This window comes from Sinocyclocheilus grahami, unplaced genomic scaffold (genome assembly GCF_001515645.1).
Source record: "Sinocyclocheilus grahami isolate Dianchi unplaced genomic scaffold, SAMN03320097.WGS_v1.1 scaffold526.1, whole genome shotgun sequence".
NCBI classification, from domain to species: Eukaryota; Metazoa; Chordata; class Actinopteri; order Cypriniformes; family Cyprinidae; genus Sinocyclocheilus; species Sinocyclocheilus grahami.
The window spans coordinates 1061953-1077495 of record NW_015505705.1 but is presented as its reverse complement, the minus strand read 5'-3'; the positions used below and the strand labels follow the sequence as shown (position 1 = coordinate 1077495).

Below are 15543 nucleotides of genomic sequence, written 5' to 3'. Positions count from 1 at the left end.
TATATATATATATATATATATATATATATATATATATATATATACACGTGTGTGTGTGTGTGTGTGTGTGTGTGTTTTTGCCTATATATAGTCACCAAAATATATTTCTATATATTTTCTAAAATATACATTATCAAAAGTGCAATCTTCTAATTTATTATAGATTTTATTTAAATTTTCAAATGCCAAAATATATTACAAAATGTACTTCAAGGGGCATGAAAATACATTAAAATATTAATTTACCAACATTAAAACATTTGATAAATGCAACTATTTTTTTTTATAAAAATAATATTACAAATATATTTTAAAAATGACAGCCAAATATAGGAGTAAATAAGTAACTAAAACATATGGAAAATATATTTATGGATTTGTTTTTTATCTTAAAGGGTTGCAAAGCCAGTGGTTGATTTGTAGGCAAACATCAATGCCTTGAATTTTATGCTGCTTTTATCTTATATTAGCAAACAAAATTGGCAATTTTTATAGAATTTTGAAATATATTTATATTTTAAAAAATAATAATTTTGGCATACGGTACTGCAGTACAAGTTGATCCTTACAAAAAATATTGTTACCAAAGGTTGTTTGTCAACATCTCCTCTGTCTCACAACTGAATGACTTACAATTATTTACTAATGAGCAGTTTGCAGACTGTGGCCAGCCATCTGTCACTAGTGAGTGTGAGGACAGTATTGTTGTATTATCTGTCAAAATGTTCATCAGTGAAGTGTGCACAAGAGCTGATCCATTGCTGATGAGGGCTGATCTGACTCCCCCCGCCAGGGATGGATAAAAATGTAACCTAATTTAATTGTCAGTTTCACTTTGCAGCTTCTTTGCAGTATTTGTTGGTGTAAATCTTATATTATTTTCTGTGCTTAATACAGCAGCTTCCCACATAAGCGAGTGTGTGTTATTCCTCTGTGGGCTAATTGTTAACAGATTAAAACTGTGATTCGTGTAGATTCCAAAATGTGAAACGTCCACACAAATATTTTTGTGAAAAAAAATAACGCATATTAACTTTTATTTTCAATTATCTCTTAATCCAGATTTAGTGTCTTTATGCTATAAAAGCTGACCACGTCTGGTTGAATTAAAAAAGGTAACACTTTGCAATAAGGTACCATTATTTAACATTGTGATTGATGATCAGCTGAATTTCACAGACCACAATGCGAAAAAAACTCCCCAGTCCTGCAGATTTGCCTTATACAATATTAGGTAGATCAGGCCCTTTCTGTCGGAACATGCTACACTCCTTGTTCAAGTTATTGTTCTATCCAGGCTAGACTATTGCAGCGCTCTCTTGGCAGGTCTTTCAGCCAGTTTTATCAAACCTCTACAACTAATCCAGAATAGGGCTACAAGATTAGTCTTTAACGAGCCAAAAACAGCACGTCACACCTCTGTTCATCAGTTTGTACTGGCTACCAAGGCTATTCAAGGCATTGATGTTTACCTACAAAACAACCACTGGCTCTGCACCCCTTTACCTAAATTCACTACTTCAGAATTATGTGCCCTCCATACGCTTGCATTCTGCATGTGAACGGCGCATTATAGTGTCATCCCAAAGAGGCACAAAATCACTTACACTGACTTTTACCTTTGCTGTTCCCTGCTGGTGGAATGACCTGCCCAACCCGATCCGAGCAGCTGAGTCTTTAGCCATCTTCAAGAAACATCTAAAGACACATCTCTTCCATCTACACTTGACCCTCTAACACGAGAACTCTCTATTCAATTTCTATACTATCGACTTGTTTTCTTTTTCTTTTACTAAAAAATGATGGAATTAACCTTAACTAAGATTAATACATGCTAGATAAATAAAAGTATTTTTATTGTTAGTTCATGTTAACTAATGTAGTTAACTAATGTAACAAATGAAACCTTATTGTAAAGTGTTACCAAAATAAAAATAGATGTAAACTGATTGAAATTAATCAATTATCTGTTGTACAGGTAAAAGTAATAATTGTTTGCTTGTTTCTTTGTTTGTTTTTTCATTTAGACAATTTATGTCTAACCACAGTCATATAGTGACTAGTTCACTATAGGACACATAATGTTCTGCAAAATAATACATCTTCTCAACATTTTTCAGACTTCTGATGGTATTCAACCCTGATGCTATTATTGGGTTTGCATTGAGATGGATTTGTGGATTTTATTTAATCTGAGTAACGGTCATCGAAATTTGAGTGTTTCCATGAACATATTTGAGTGCAGACACAAGCAAATCACTGAATCAGTATTTTGAACTGATTCATTCAAACTAACAATCTGCACGTTTTCTGCTAAGGTTTAAATAAGATGTACTGATAAAACGTCTCTCTTTTAGTGCTCTCATAGCACAAAAGAACAAGTGAGAAATTTCCTACTTGTTGGTTAATATTGGCACCAAAATAATATCAAATGTATATAGCAAATATTCGCCCAACTGTAATTTTGCAATATGTTTTAATGTGCTGTAAAGACATCTTTTTAAAGGGAGTGGCACCTTTGCTTTGGAAATTTTGTTGTCTTTTTTTTTTTTTTTTTTTTTTTCCTGCAGCAGCAGTGGGCAGAGGGAGGCTGACCTGCTGGGGTCAGTGTGTGGGTTTACTGAGCTGTTCAGCTCTTTTCCATGAGATGATTCAAGCTGCTACTAACATGCTCCTCTATGCTTCCCTCCCATTGCTTTTGCCTCCAAGGACAAGTTATGAAAGCCTCTCCTTACCTACCATGAGAACAAAAATGATACCTCCCACACACTGCTGAGTTGTGTAACATTTAGCGCTATGAGTTTAGGAAGTGTTTGAGAACATATAGATGGAGTGGACGCTGAAAAGTGTAGTTTCTTTTCTTTCTTTTTTTTTTGTCTGTATGAAAGAGGTTTTAAGGAGAAGGCAAGACTTGTTGTCAACCAGAGATCCCTTTAATGCTTAATGGTGAAACTTTGGAGCACATACATCTCATGGAGAGGTTTATTATGAGTCTGTCACTGTACTGTCACTATGAAATACTGGCCTGCTGTGTCCTCAAGACCTAATTTATAGAGTAACCTGGTCATAACTACTGGGCTTTGCCTGTTATGTGGGTCAGTTTGGACAGGGAGCCTCCCTGACCGTCTCTCAAGGGAGTTTGTTCTATAAAAGAGCCATTCATTACTCTCTTGTCTCTTGCACACTTTGCAGCGATGGTTGGGCAGACCGCTATGATGTCACTGACGGCTTCCAGAGGGAGGCAGCGGGGGGAATTACTATCAAGCTGCAGTCTGCTTATGTCACATGGTTTGATGATTACTACCTGAACCTGAAGCCGGATACGAACCTCCAGAACCCCTGGTTTCCGGAGTTCTGGCAGCACCGCTTCCAGTGCCGGCTGAAGGGACATCCTCAAGAGAGCAACAAATACAACAAGACCTGCACCAGTGAGTGGAAGATGATCTCACACGATCTCCCATGTCACACCCACAGCTTACATGATTTTAGGGCAATTTATCTGAATGTCTGTCTTTTCATCAGTTCATCCATCCCTTCGTCTATCCATCAATCCATCTATTTATCCATCCATTCATGCACTTATGAGCTCATCTATTCATTCAACTGTTTACTCATTTATCCATCTATTCATCCAACTATGGATCCATCTATCCATCAATCCATCAAATTATCTATTCATTCATCTATACATCATCCATCCATCAATCTGTCAATCTGTTCATCTTTGTCCTTCCAATACTTTCTCTTTTTCATCCATCCATACATTAATCTTGCATTCCATCATTTAATCTAAATGTGCTTGACACTTTATGACAACCAGTTCAACTCTTTTGCATTTAATGACTTATACGATGAACTAAAGACTAGATGTTTTGAGGGGTAAGACTATTGCACAGAAAACTATATAATACATTTTGAGCAACATTACATTAGCAACTGATCATGTAGGAAACCGCAGATAAATGTACATAATCAATTGCATGAATGTACCAAAGCAATCGCAGCTTGTTCAAAATAATGAGAAACTGCTTTTATGATGTGTACAAAATGACCAGATGATGTGGAAGTTGTACAAGTAGTTTTGAGAATTTCATTTCTGATTTGAGAAATGCACCAAAGCGACTTAGGAATTAGGAAAATAGTGTCAATAATGCAAAATGACAATAGTAAACACTCATTTTTCAGTTAAAGACAGTTCATCATTCAATTCAGTGATGTCATCATCCAGCTCAGTTCAGTTTAAATAGTATCTTTGCAATCATTTGCAATCAAGTCACCGATATCGCTGGAAATGAAGTGTCCCCAACTAAGCAAGCCAGAGGCGACAGCGGCAAGGAACCAAAACTCCATCGGTGACAGAATGGAGAAAAAACCTTGGGAGAAACCAGGCTCAGGCGGGGGGGCAGTTCTCCTCTGACCAGACGAAACCAGCAGTTCAATTCCAGGCTGCAGCAATTCATGTATACATCATTCATATATTAATCTGTCAATATATTCATCCACCTATACATCCATTTGTCTTTCCACTGCTTCATCTACCCATCCATACATCCAAATATCTATACATCAATATTTCATTCCATCAATTCATCTATTCATTCATCTATTCATCATCCATTCAGTCACCCATCCCTCCATCCATCTATAAATCCATCCATTTGTCTATCCATCCATTTGTCCTTGCACTACTTCATCTATTCGTCCATCCATCCATCCATCCACCTATCCTCAGTGGTGTAATGTAACAAAGTAATAATACTTAATAATAATGTCAACTTCACTACTTCATCTATTCGTCCATCCATCCATCCATCCACCTATCCTTCATTCCATCATTTCATCTATTCATTCATGTATACATCACCTGTCAATCTATTCATCCATCATTTGTCCTTTTACTGCTTCATCTACCCATCCATTTATCCATCCATTTGTTTGTCCTTCCACTACTTCATGTATTTGTCCATCCATCCATCCATCCATCTATCATTCCATAATTTAATCTATTCGATTGTATGCATTATCCATATGTCAATCTGTTCATCCATCATACATCCATTTGTCCTTTCGCTGCTTCATCTGCCTGTCCATCCATCCGTCTTTCATTCCATCAATACATCTGTTCATTCAGGTATTCATAATTTATTCATCTAGCCATCCATATTTCCTTCTACTATTCATCTATTCATCCATCTGTCCATTTATCATCTATCTAATAGTGAATCTATTAAATCAACAAAAATGTAATCAAAAGAATTGCATAATATCAGTATATGCTGAGAAAAGCCCCTAAATGAAGATAAAGACATTACTGCGGCAGATGAAAGCACTGAATAGATACTACAAAAAGAGGCTTTAGAACTCAATATATTGTTTGTTTTCACTACACGTCTCATAGAGAAAGAGTCGCTCCGACACCAGTACGCTCAGGATACGAAGATGGGCTTTGTGATCAATGCCATCTACTCAATGGCTTACGGACTGCACGCCATGCAGAAGTCTCTGTGTCCCGGCTACGCCGGTCTGTGTGAAGCCATGCGGCCGATTGATGGAGGTAAACTCTTAGAATTCCTCATGAGGACAAACTTCTCTGGTGTCTCGGGAGAACTGGTGCTGTTTGATGAGAATGGAGACTCCCCGGGGAGGTAGGAATCTTTCATATTCTGCTCCATACGCAAGTCAGAATGTGCTTCTAAACTCCTTTTAAAGAGAATGAAAAAAGTCTCTCGTTGATGTCATTGTGATTTTCAGAAATATCTTCCTTTAGACTGAATGACTTTATGAGCAAAACATGAATGACCCTGGGTTAACCGTTTCACGCTTGTAACAGTGAATTTACGTGTGTTTTTATAGGTATGAAATCATGAACTTTAAACAGATGAGTGAGGAGGACTATAGCTACATCTACGTGGGCAGCTGGGACAACAGTGGGCTGAAGATGGATGACGAGGAGATTTGGGCAAACAGCAGTGCCATCATCAGATCAGTGTGCAGTGATCCTTGTGAAAAAGCTCAGATAAAGGTGAAAAAGGAATCATTTGAGAAGAAAATGTGTTATGTCAGTGTAAATGTGTCATTATTGGAAATGCAGTTTATTTAAGTGTTAATGTGCTTGTTTATTTTACACTACCATTCAAAATTTTGTGGCCGGTAAATTTGTTTGTTTTTTTATGTCTTTTATGCTCACCGAGGCTGATTTGATTTAAAAAAAAAAAGTGAAATATTTTTACAAATTCAAATAACTGTTTACTGACCCCAAACGTTTGAATGGCAGCATATATTTTTTAGTTTAACTATTAAGATGTAATATCCACCTTATTTTTCAACAGGGAAATAAGCTGTTTTGTGTGAATGTGTGAGACTTCCGGTTCATTAGCCACTGTAGGGAAATAACGAGAAGAAAAATAAAGTTCAGTAAACAGTAAAACTGTTTGCACTACAAACCAGTGTGTTCATAATTAAGATAATACATTAGATGTTGGACAATGTTAACATTTAAATAAGTCAAACCAGTGAGAAAGTCCTTCTCTTAAAATGCTACATTTATTCAATCAGAAATATAAAAAAAAAAGTGAAATATTTTTACAAATTCAAATAACTGTTTACTGACCCCAAACGTTTGAATGGCAGCATATATTTTTTAGTTTAACTATTAAGATGTAATATCCACCTTATTTTTCAACAGGGAAATAAGCTGTTTTGTGTGAATGTGTGAGACTTCCGGTTCATTAGCCACTGTAGGGAAATAACGAGAAGAAAAATAAAGTTCAGTAAACAGTAAAACTGTTTGCACTACAAACCAGTGTGTTCATAATTAAGATAATACATTAGAATAATGTGGTAAGACACACCAGTTTGCAATATCAAGCAGCAAAAAGAGCTGTTTTGTACAGCTAAAAATAGCTGGAAGCGGATGAGACCAGAACCCAGACACATTAAATTTACAAATGATCATGCCTGCTCTTACGGGAAAAATAAGGTGGATAGACGTTTTTGAAAGACCTTAAACCAAAAGTTTTGACCTGTTATCTCAAACCATGTATCTTAATGGGCAGAGATGTTTTCTAACCAATCAGACATGAAAATTTCTTATAGCAGATGATACATGTTTGAAAAAATCCCATTGACTTATACTGATACAGAAGCCTAAGCCATATTTAGAGAGCAGATTATCATATAAACTTGGAGGTAGAACCTTAAGCACCCACAACACCTTAGCAACCACATGGCAACCACTCAAAACACCTAAGTAACCACATAGCAATGTACTAAAAACCACTTATAACACTGTACCAACCGCCCACAACACTTTTGCATTGTGGTGGCAGCTTTGAGAGCTAAAGTATTTTCTTCACAGAAATCTATATCTTACATAACTTGACCTCTCTGTTCTGACCACCTCAGGTTATCCGTAAGGGTGAGGTGAGCTGCTGCTGGACCTGCACTCCATGTAAAGAAAACGAGTTTGTGTTTGATGAATACACCTGTCGTATGTGCGTGCTTGGATCCTGGCCTACAGATGACCTCACAGGTGAATCTACATCCACCTTCAGAGCAAAATGTAGTTCTTCTTGTAGTTCATCCAGAAGTCATAACCGTTGTTTACCCATGATTCTAAACTTCTTAGAGCAGCCACATAAGCTTATCATCTCATACAGCAGTGTGTGATATAAGTATCTGGGTCACTGAATAACATAGGGGACCCATTTATCTCTTAGAGCGTTATTTGAAAATCTGGACCATGGCAACTTAATGCCAAAAACAGAGATTTGGACTTGGCGGGTGTCCCCATCAGAATGTTCCAGAATTGCTGTCAAGCGTAAGCCCTGAAGCAGCAGTCTCTCAGCATGTAGTGCATTACTGAGAGCCGAGGCCGCTCTGCTGTTCATGCAAGAGCCTTAATGCCAATTTTCGACATTTAGTAGCAGGTGGTTTTGAGTTTGACTACCTGCAATTCTTTTTTTTAATTTAGTAGTTTTTGGATTTTATACCAATGTTTACAGCATTTATGCACTGTACAACGACTCTATAACAGAGATGGTGCACTTTTAGATATATAAATAGGAGAAATTAAAATGTTCACAAGTCCCAACAGTTAAAACATCCAATCACCTTATTTAAGCTTAAATCACACTAAAAACGGTCTTTTTCAGGATGGTCCAATTAATGTGCAAATGCTAATACTCATATTTAAGAGCAAACAGTAACACTTTATAATAATCTTCAATACTTTAACATTAGTTAATGCATTAGATATCATGAAGTAACAATGAGCAACATTAGTAATTAATAAATACATGTATTGATCTTAGTAAATGTTCATTTCTACATATGCATACATTTCAAGTATTAGTAATTGAATGAACATGAATTTACAATAAAGAATAGTACAGTATATTCATAAATTAACATTAATCTAGATCAGGGTTTCCAAACCTGGGAATTCATGAAAAGCTAATGAATATATTGAAATAATTAAAATGAAGATTAAAATGAATAAATAATTTTAAAAAATGTAAACAAAATTTACAATTTAAAAACTTTCTTATGTACTAAATATAATTTGTTTACCTGCATGTCATATGACCATTAACAATATCAGATTACTGTGAACATGCAAATATGTTACATTATTGAAATATTAACTTATCTCAGGGGAGTACTTATAGAAAATATTTGAGGTCAAAAGTTTTAGGCTAACAAAAACGTTGGGAATCCCTGATCTATATTAATAAATGTAAAAATGATTGGTCATTGTGAGTGCATGATACATGCTTCTCTTAATTCAAACTAATTCTGCTGATTGACGAATTGAACCTTATTGTAAAGTGTTAACATTTATACTTGAATATGAGCATTAATGCATGTGCTTTAGCTGAACCAGCCTAAAAAATACTTTTTTTAGTGCTTAAGAAGCACAGCTTATGGTGCAGCTGGTATCATATTTTATTCCTGATTGAAACATGTTACTGAAGTGTAATGTTGACAAACATTTACAGAGATTTCAGAGCATGACCAAAAATAGCTGTCCAGGGGCATTACAGAGATGGCTGCCCAGTATGCCCACTTGCCCTAAAGGCACTTTCACAAAAACCTTTGTTAATCATGGCCATCACTTTCCGGAGTAGCTCTTGGTGTTGCTAGTTTGTGAATCTGACCTGTAAAAACCAAACCTTCAGTGTCATCTATCCAACCTCGTTAAAAGCTATCCAAATCAAGATTCAGTTTCATCCTCTGTCTGTTGATGCAAATTGCACATGCTAAATATATCAGTGCTTGTTGTCAGCCTCTAATGCATAATGCATGGCGCTTGGTTGAACGGATGGTTTTGTTTGTTTTTGCGCATTTTCTTTTTTCTATTTGTTTTTATAAAGTTGCACAGTAATTCTGCATAATGATGGCTGTTCTCTGTACAATTTTTAATGTCACACATCAGTGATTCTAAATAATCATAGACATGGGCACTATACAGAATAGCTAAATTATGATAAATATTGTTTGCACTGCACATAGATCTTAATGCGGTATAACTGCAACCCCTGAAGTGGAAACATTTTATTTAAAGTTCCAGGGGCACTTTAAACAGCGATGCCTTATTTCTTACTCAATAAGTTCAAAAACGTGGATTCATTCAGTATCGAAACACTGCTGTGTGTTGCTAAAAAAAAAGCAAAACAGTTCTGCTGTGGCTTTGTTTTTTTTTGTTGGCAAAACTGAACAAAACCAACAATATTGTGTGTATAATTTAACACAATATTACTTTGTTTATTGAATTGTTGTATAAAATCAATTGCAATCGTGCAGACATTTAAGGAAAAACATTCTTGCTTGTGTGATATTCCTAAACTACATCAAATGATAAAAATATAAGACAAAAACCTATATGTGGCAATTTTTGCCCTCATATCTTTAATTTTAGGGACATATAACTGCATTCTAATAGGCTACATCACGCAGTCAGTCGTCGACCTGCATCATGTTCGCCACATAATCAACTGCATGCAATGTAAGATTACATACAGGTCTGGGTGTTAAATGCATTAATAATTTTAACATTCTTTTTTCCATAATAAATCGCACCAAATGAATGTGTTCATTTGTAATTACTAGTAATTACATTAACGTCTTTTCAAATTCATGTCCCTCAGGCTGTGAGCCAATCCCGGTGCAGTACCTTCTGTGGGGAGATCCTGAGCCGATCGCAGCTGTGGTCTTCGCCTGCCTTGGCCTGCTCGCTACCATCTTCGTCACTTTAGTCTTCATCAGGTTCCACGATACGCCGGTGGTGAAGTCCTCCAGCAGAGAGCTGTGCTTCATCATCCTGGCTGGCATCTGTTTGGGGTACCTGTGTACGTTCTGCCTCATCGCCAAACCGCACGTGGCCTACTGTTACTTGCAGAGGTTGGGAATAGGGCTCTCGCCCGCCATGAGCTACTCCGCTCTGGTCACCAAAACCAATCGCATTGCTCGCATCCTTGCGGGCAGCAAGAAGAAGATCTGCACCAAGAAGCCTCGTTTCATGAGCGCCTGCGCCCAGCTGGTCATCGCCTTCATCCTGATCCTGATTCAGCTGGGCATCATCGTGGCGCTCTTCATCATGGAACCTCCGCAAGTGATCTACGACTATCCGTCCATACGCGAGGTGCACCTCATCTGCAACACTACCACGCTCGGCGTGGTGGCACCGTTGGGCTACAACGGGCTGCTCATCCTCAGCTGCACCTTCTACGCCTTTAAGACCCGCAACGTCCCCGCCAATTTCAACGAGGCCAAATACATCGCGTTCACCATGTACACCACCTGCATTATCTGGCTGGCTTTCGTGCCAATTTATTTCGGTTCAAACTACAAGATAATCACCATGTGTTTTTCTGTTAGCCTCAGCGCCACCACTGCGCTGTGCTGCATGTTTGTGCCCAAGATCTACATCATGTTGGCCAAACCTGAGAGGAACGTACGCAGTGCTTTCACCACATCGACGGTTGTGAGGATGCACGTGGGTGACGGGAAAGCTGCCTCGGCCGCTAGCCGATCTAGCAGCTTGGCTAACCTGTTCAGACGACGATGCTCTGGCACAGACACGGTCAGGTCAGTATGAGGGCAGTGTTATTTTAGTATGATTTATATGCTATTATAGTTGTATGATATTGTTTAATATTTTAAATTAGCTTGTATTTTTATATTTTCAGTTTTAAAATTTTGAATTTAAGGATAATGAGGCATGACGTGTCAATTATTTTTCATGTCAGTTTTAAAAAATCCTTATTTTTACCTCTTTATAATAAGATGATGTGCAGTCACAGCTCTCAATTGCAGAAGAAGCCGCTTCTGACAAAATAAATATATAAATAAATAAAGCTCATATTAAATCTGTTTATCTCTCCGTAATGCCTGCCAAAGGTTTGCTTTTGAGGATGAAAATGAGTTTAGACTGAAAATGAATCAACTCCCCAACTGAGCATATTTTAGAGCACATAAAAAAAAAGCCAGTATTCCCCTCGAAAGAGAAAAAAGAGCCCAACCAATTACCCTGTATGCCTGAATCATTCCTGGAGCAACTCCGGAGTTATGCACATTTGGGTCGATGGGTCCCCAGGTGCATTAGGAGAACTGAAGTTAGAGATTTCCTGTCTGATGTACAGGATTGGATGAGGGTGGTAACTGCACTTGGAATGGGTGGATTGGGATGTCTAATGGCAGGGTCTATTCTCTCTTGCCTTTAAGCTGTAGTGTTACACACTAACAAGGGTGTAGCAGCAGAAGGGGGAAGGTCTCTCTTCACTGTTTTGAAATAGGTGATTCTGTGGCCTGAATAAATCCATACTAAGTCCATAAATGTAGTCTAAATTTCTGTGTTGGAAAGGCAGATAGTTTCTCAATTGATATATGCTGGCATGTCCTTTAGCATCATTTACATGACAGTCAAGTCACTTACTATCATCACACAGAGGCATAAAACACTCTATTCATTCTTATTGTTAATAAGAATCGGTGTTCTGCAGAGTTTAACTCCAACCCTAATCAAACACACCTAAACCAGCTAATAAAGGTCTTATTAGGTATACTTCAAACTTCCAGGCAGGTGTGTTTGATTAGGATTGGAGCTAAACTCTGCAGGACACTGGCCCTCCAGGAGCGAGTTTGGTGACCCCTGCATAAAACACTCTGTGTTGTTATGTGGGTATGTAAATGGTGTTTTGCAATAAATTATTTTTTTCAAAAATGTTTTCAATTTTTTCACTTTTTCTTCTTATATCTTTTGGTGATTATTATTAGTAGCCATATCAGCTCTTTTTTTTCAGACATATATATATATGTATGTATATGTATATTATTGAAATGTATACAAGGTTCATTAACATAATTAACAATTAATATAAAAATATATACATTTTTGGTAAATGTTATAAAAAAAAAAATATATATAGTATTTTAATATATTTTAAATATATATGGAGTTTAACATTTAACAGTAATTTTTTTAATTTTTCTGTTAATTACGTTACATTTTAGTAGTATTTTAATCAACAATTACCCTTGCACACTTGCAGGTAATCGATTGGTGCATAGGAAAAACAACCAAAAAAAAACAGGTCCAACTTAAAAACAAAAAAACAATAAATCACACACACTATCTGCACTTCCAAATGTATCAAAATATAAATGTATTCACTCACAATGTCGGTGGGAGTAGCAGGGCTTCACCCGCCAGTCTTTTTGACAGCACCTACGACTCTTCGTGTGCGGTCAGGACCACTGATTTTGAGGACCTGGGCGCCTTGACACCACCTTCGCCGTTTAGAGACTCCTCCGTGGACTCGATCAGCGAATCTCCCACATCGCCAGCCTCAGAGCTGCCATTGTGTGAGCCCTGCTCTCCAATATACGACCAGCTGGTGCTTCGGCACTACAGCCAGAGCTCCTCTTCGCTCTGAGAGATTATTCAGAGCGCAGGAAGGAGACCGAGAGGCAGCTACTGAGATCATGCATCTGCTTAGATTGCAAAACCCAGCTGTAAATGTCAAGGAGTGTAAACTCTTAATATAGAAGCACTCGCTGAAGACATTTTATGGTGCTTGGAATCCAGCCCGTCCTCAAAATCCCAATCTGTGTAGGGGAAGGCACTTCACCAAACTGCTTTTCAGATAATTAAGGATGTACTTGATATGCTCTTGTGCACTAGAGTGCTCTGACAAGTTTATGGTCCTTCTTGGCAAGAAGTTACTGATGTTGGTCAGTTTGTGTTCTGCAAGTTTTCCTGGATTTAAAGCCACTAATAACATTCCAACGACGTCAATCTACACGGGTGTGAAAAATTACGAAACTAATGCTCCAGGATGTCATTTTTATCTCTCTTGTTGTCTGTCAGCAAGATGAACTTCTTGCACGGTTCTTCACATACAACGGAAGTGCAAATGGTTGAATGTAGGACCAAATTAAGCCTTTGAGTGCAAAGTAGTTTGTTTAAATATTGGTCATTTTTCTTATTTTCGTAGATTAGAGGTTGCATGTTCTGCCACTTCATATAACTTAAAATAAAATAGTATTTATTATTATATTTTTCATAATAAATCAAATAGAAGGGATGTGAGGGCAGGTTTATTTAGGTATTGACCAAATCTAACACTTTAATATAGACAATATGTCTTTCAGATGACTGGATATATTAATTTATTTGAACATGTCCCAGTATTACTTAAATGTTTAATAATAAATCACTTTAATTTGAAAGATGGAATTTGAGAAAATTATACAAACTAATAGGAGATAAGAGAAAACAACTATTTACACTACCACTTAAAGGGTTGGGTTCAGTAAGCTTTTTTGAAAGAAATTTATACTTTTATTCAGCAAGGATGCATTAAATTGACCAAAAGTGTCAGTAAAGACTATAACATTGTTTTTTAATCAAATAAATGTAGCCTTGGTGAGCATAAGAGACTTATTTTAAAACTTTTTGTTTCAAACTTGCTGACCCCAAACATTTGAACAGTTATGTAATATAAAGCAATATATAATGCAGGGCCTATTCCAAAAATATAATTATTCCATTTGCAAATCATTTCCTTTTTTAATCCACTTAGGCTTTTGTTCCAAATCCATACATACAGAAGATGAGCCAAAAACAAAGTTCCCATTGTTGTTACACTGTGGACATGATTCTTACACACAGGGCATTACAGTTTTCATTGACAAAGCCTATAAACCACATGAAAGTCTCCAATTAAAGATAGGATTTTTGTATGAACTTATTTAAGTTGAACTGTTTAGACTTGGTAGGAACGCACATTGTACCTACCAACAGACATCTATTCTTTTAATCAATGTGCAGTATTCTTCTTGAATAGGTGTAATGTACTAAGGTCACATGTGTGCATGCAAAGCAGTGCCATTAGCTAAAATAAGTGCTTAATGTTCTTTTGAGAACTTTTGTACATTTTCTAAAAGTCTTTTGCATTTTTTGCTCTTTGCCTTTTCTGATAAGACATTCGTAGAATGTAGATTTCAGCCTTGTGTGTGTGATGTATTTTTCTACTAACTTGTGCTGGTTCAATATGACGGTCATAGTGGATTAAGCTTTGTGACAGTGGGACGAATGTAGCTTGCAATATTTCTGTTACTTCAAGGTTTTATTTATGGTGTGGATAAGCCTTTTTTATTTCTTTTCAAAGCGTGTAAAAATATTGGTTTTACCTGAGTGTTATTAAAGGGGACTCAATTACAAATATTGTTTCTTTTTTTTTTTACTTTAATCATTTAATCAGACATATATACAGTATATATATAATTTTTTTTTTTTCAGTGTGAATACATGGATATAATCACAAAATGAGGTCTTTGGAGATGCTGTGTTCCATGACTGGAGTTTGCGTGGTTGTGTTATTTTCACAGTTTCCATGATTAAGTGTGGAATGCAGTCCAACCCCCTCTTTCGTCTCCTTTATGTACTTCTCTCCTTCTTCTTTTTTTTTTTACTTTAATCATTTAATCAGACATATATACAGTATATATATAATTTTTTTTTTTTTCAGTGTGAATACATGGATATAATCACAAAATGAGGTCTTTGGAGATGCTGTGTTCCATGACTGGAGTTTGCGTGGTTGTTATTTTCACAGTTTCCATGATTAAGTGTGGAATGCAGTCCAACCCCCTCTTTCGTCTCCTTTATGTACTTCTCTCCTTCTTCTCTCAGACAGACAGATAGATAGATAGATAGATAGATAGATAGATAGATAGATAGATAGATAGATAGATAGATAGATAGATAGATAGATAGATAGATAGATAGATAGGTTTCTGTCATCATGAGTAAACAAACTCTGAATGGCAGGAAATTTAGTGCACATGAGGAAACAGGGTTTGTCTGACAGCTGGTCACACGCCCTGGGCGGTGCCAGTTTAAGTTCAATGACAGATAACTAGTTGGTGTGATAAACTCTGACCACACAAATGTCCTCAGTGATGCATAACAATCGGAAAGAGCATTTGTACAAAATCCTTGTCATCGGTGATTTGGGAGTAGGGAAGACCAGCATCATC

General features: G+C 36.7%; 1 protein-coding gene across 1 annotated transcript in view; it reads left to right on the top strand.

Moving 5' to 3' along the window:
• The window catches only part of grm5a (glutamate receptor, metabotropic 5a), a 22802-nt gene extending 9867 nt beyond the window's left edge, over positions 1-12935 (top strand). Inside the window, exons 3-8 of the mRNA XM_016237832.1 lie at positions 3193-3428; positions 5399-5645; positions 5854-6022; positions 7405-7531; positions 10149-11088; positions 12695-12935. Coding sequence (XP_016093318.1) covers positions 3193-3428; positions 5399-5645; positions 5854-6022; positions 7405-7531; positions 10149-11088; positions 12695-12935 — 1960 coding nt within the window. The remainder of the gene's footprint in view (positions 1-3192; positions 3429-5398; positions 5646-5853; positions 6023-7404; positions 7532-10148; positions 11089-12694) is intronic.
• The last annotated feature ends 2608 nt before the right edge of the window (positions 12936-15543 follow it).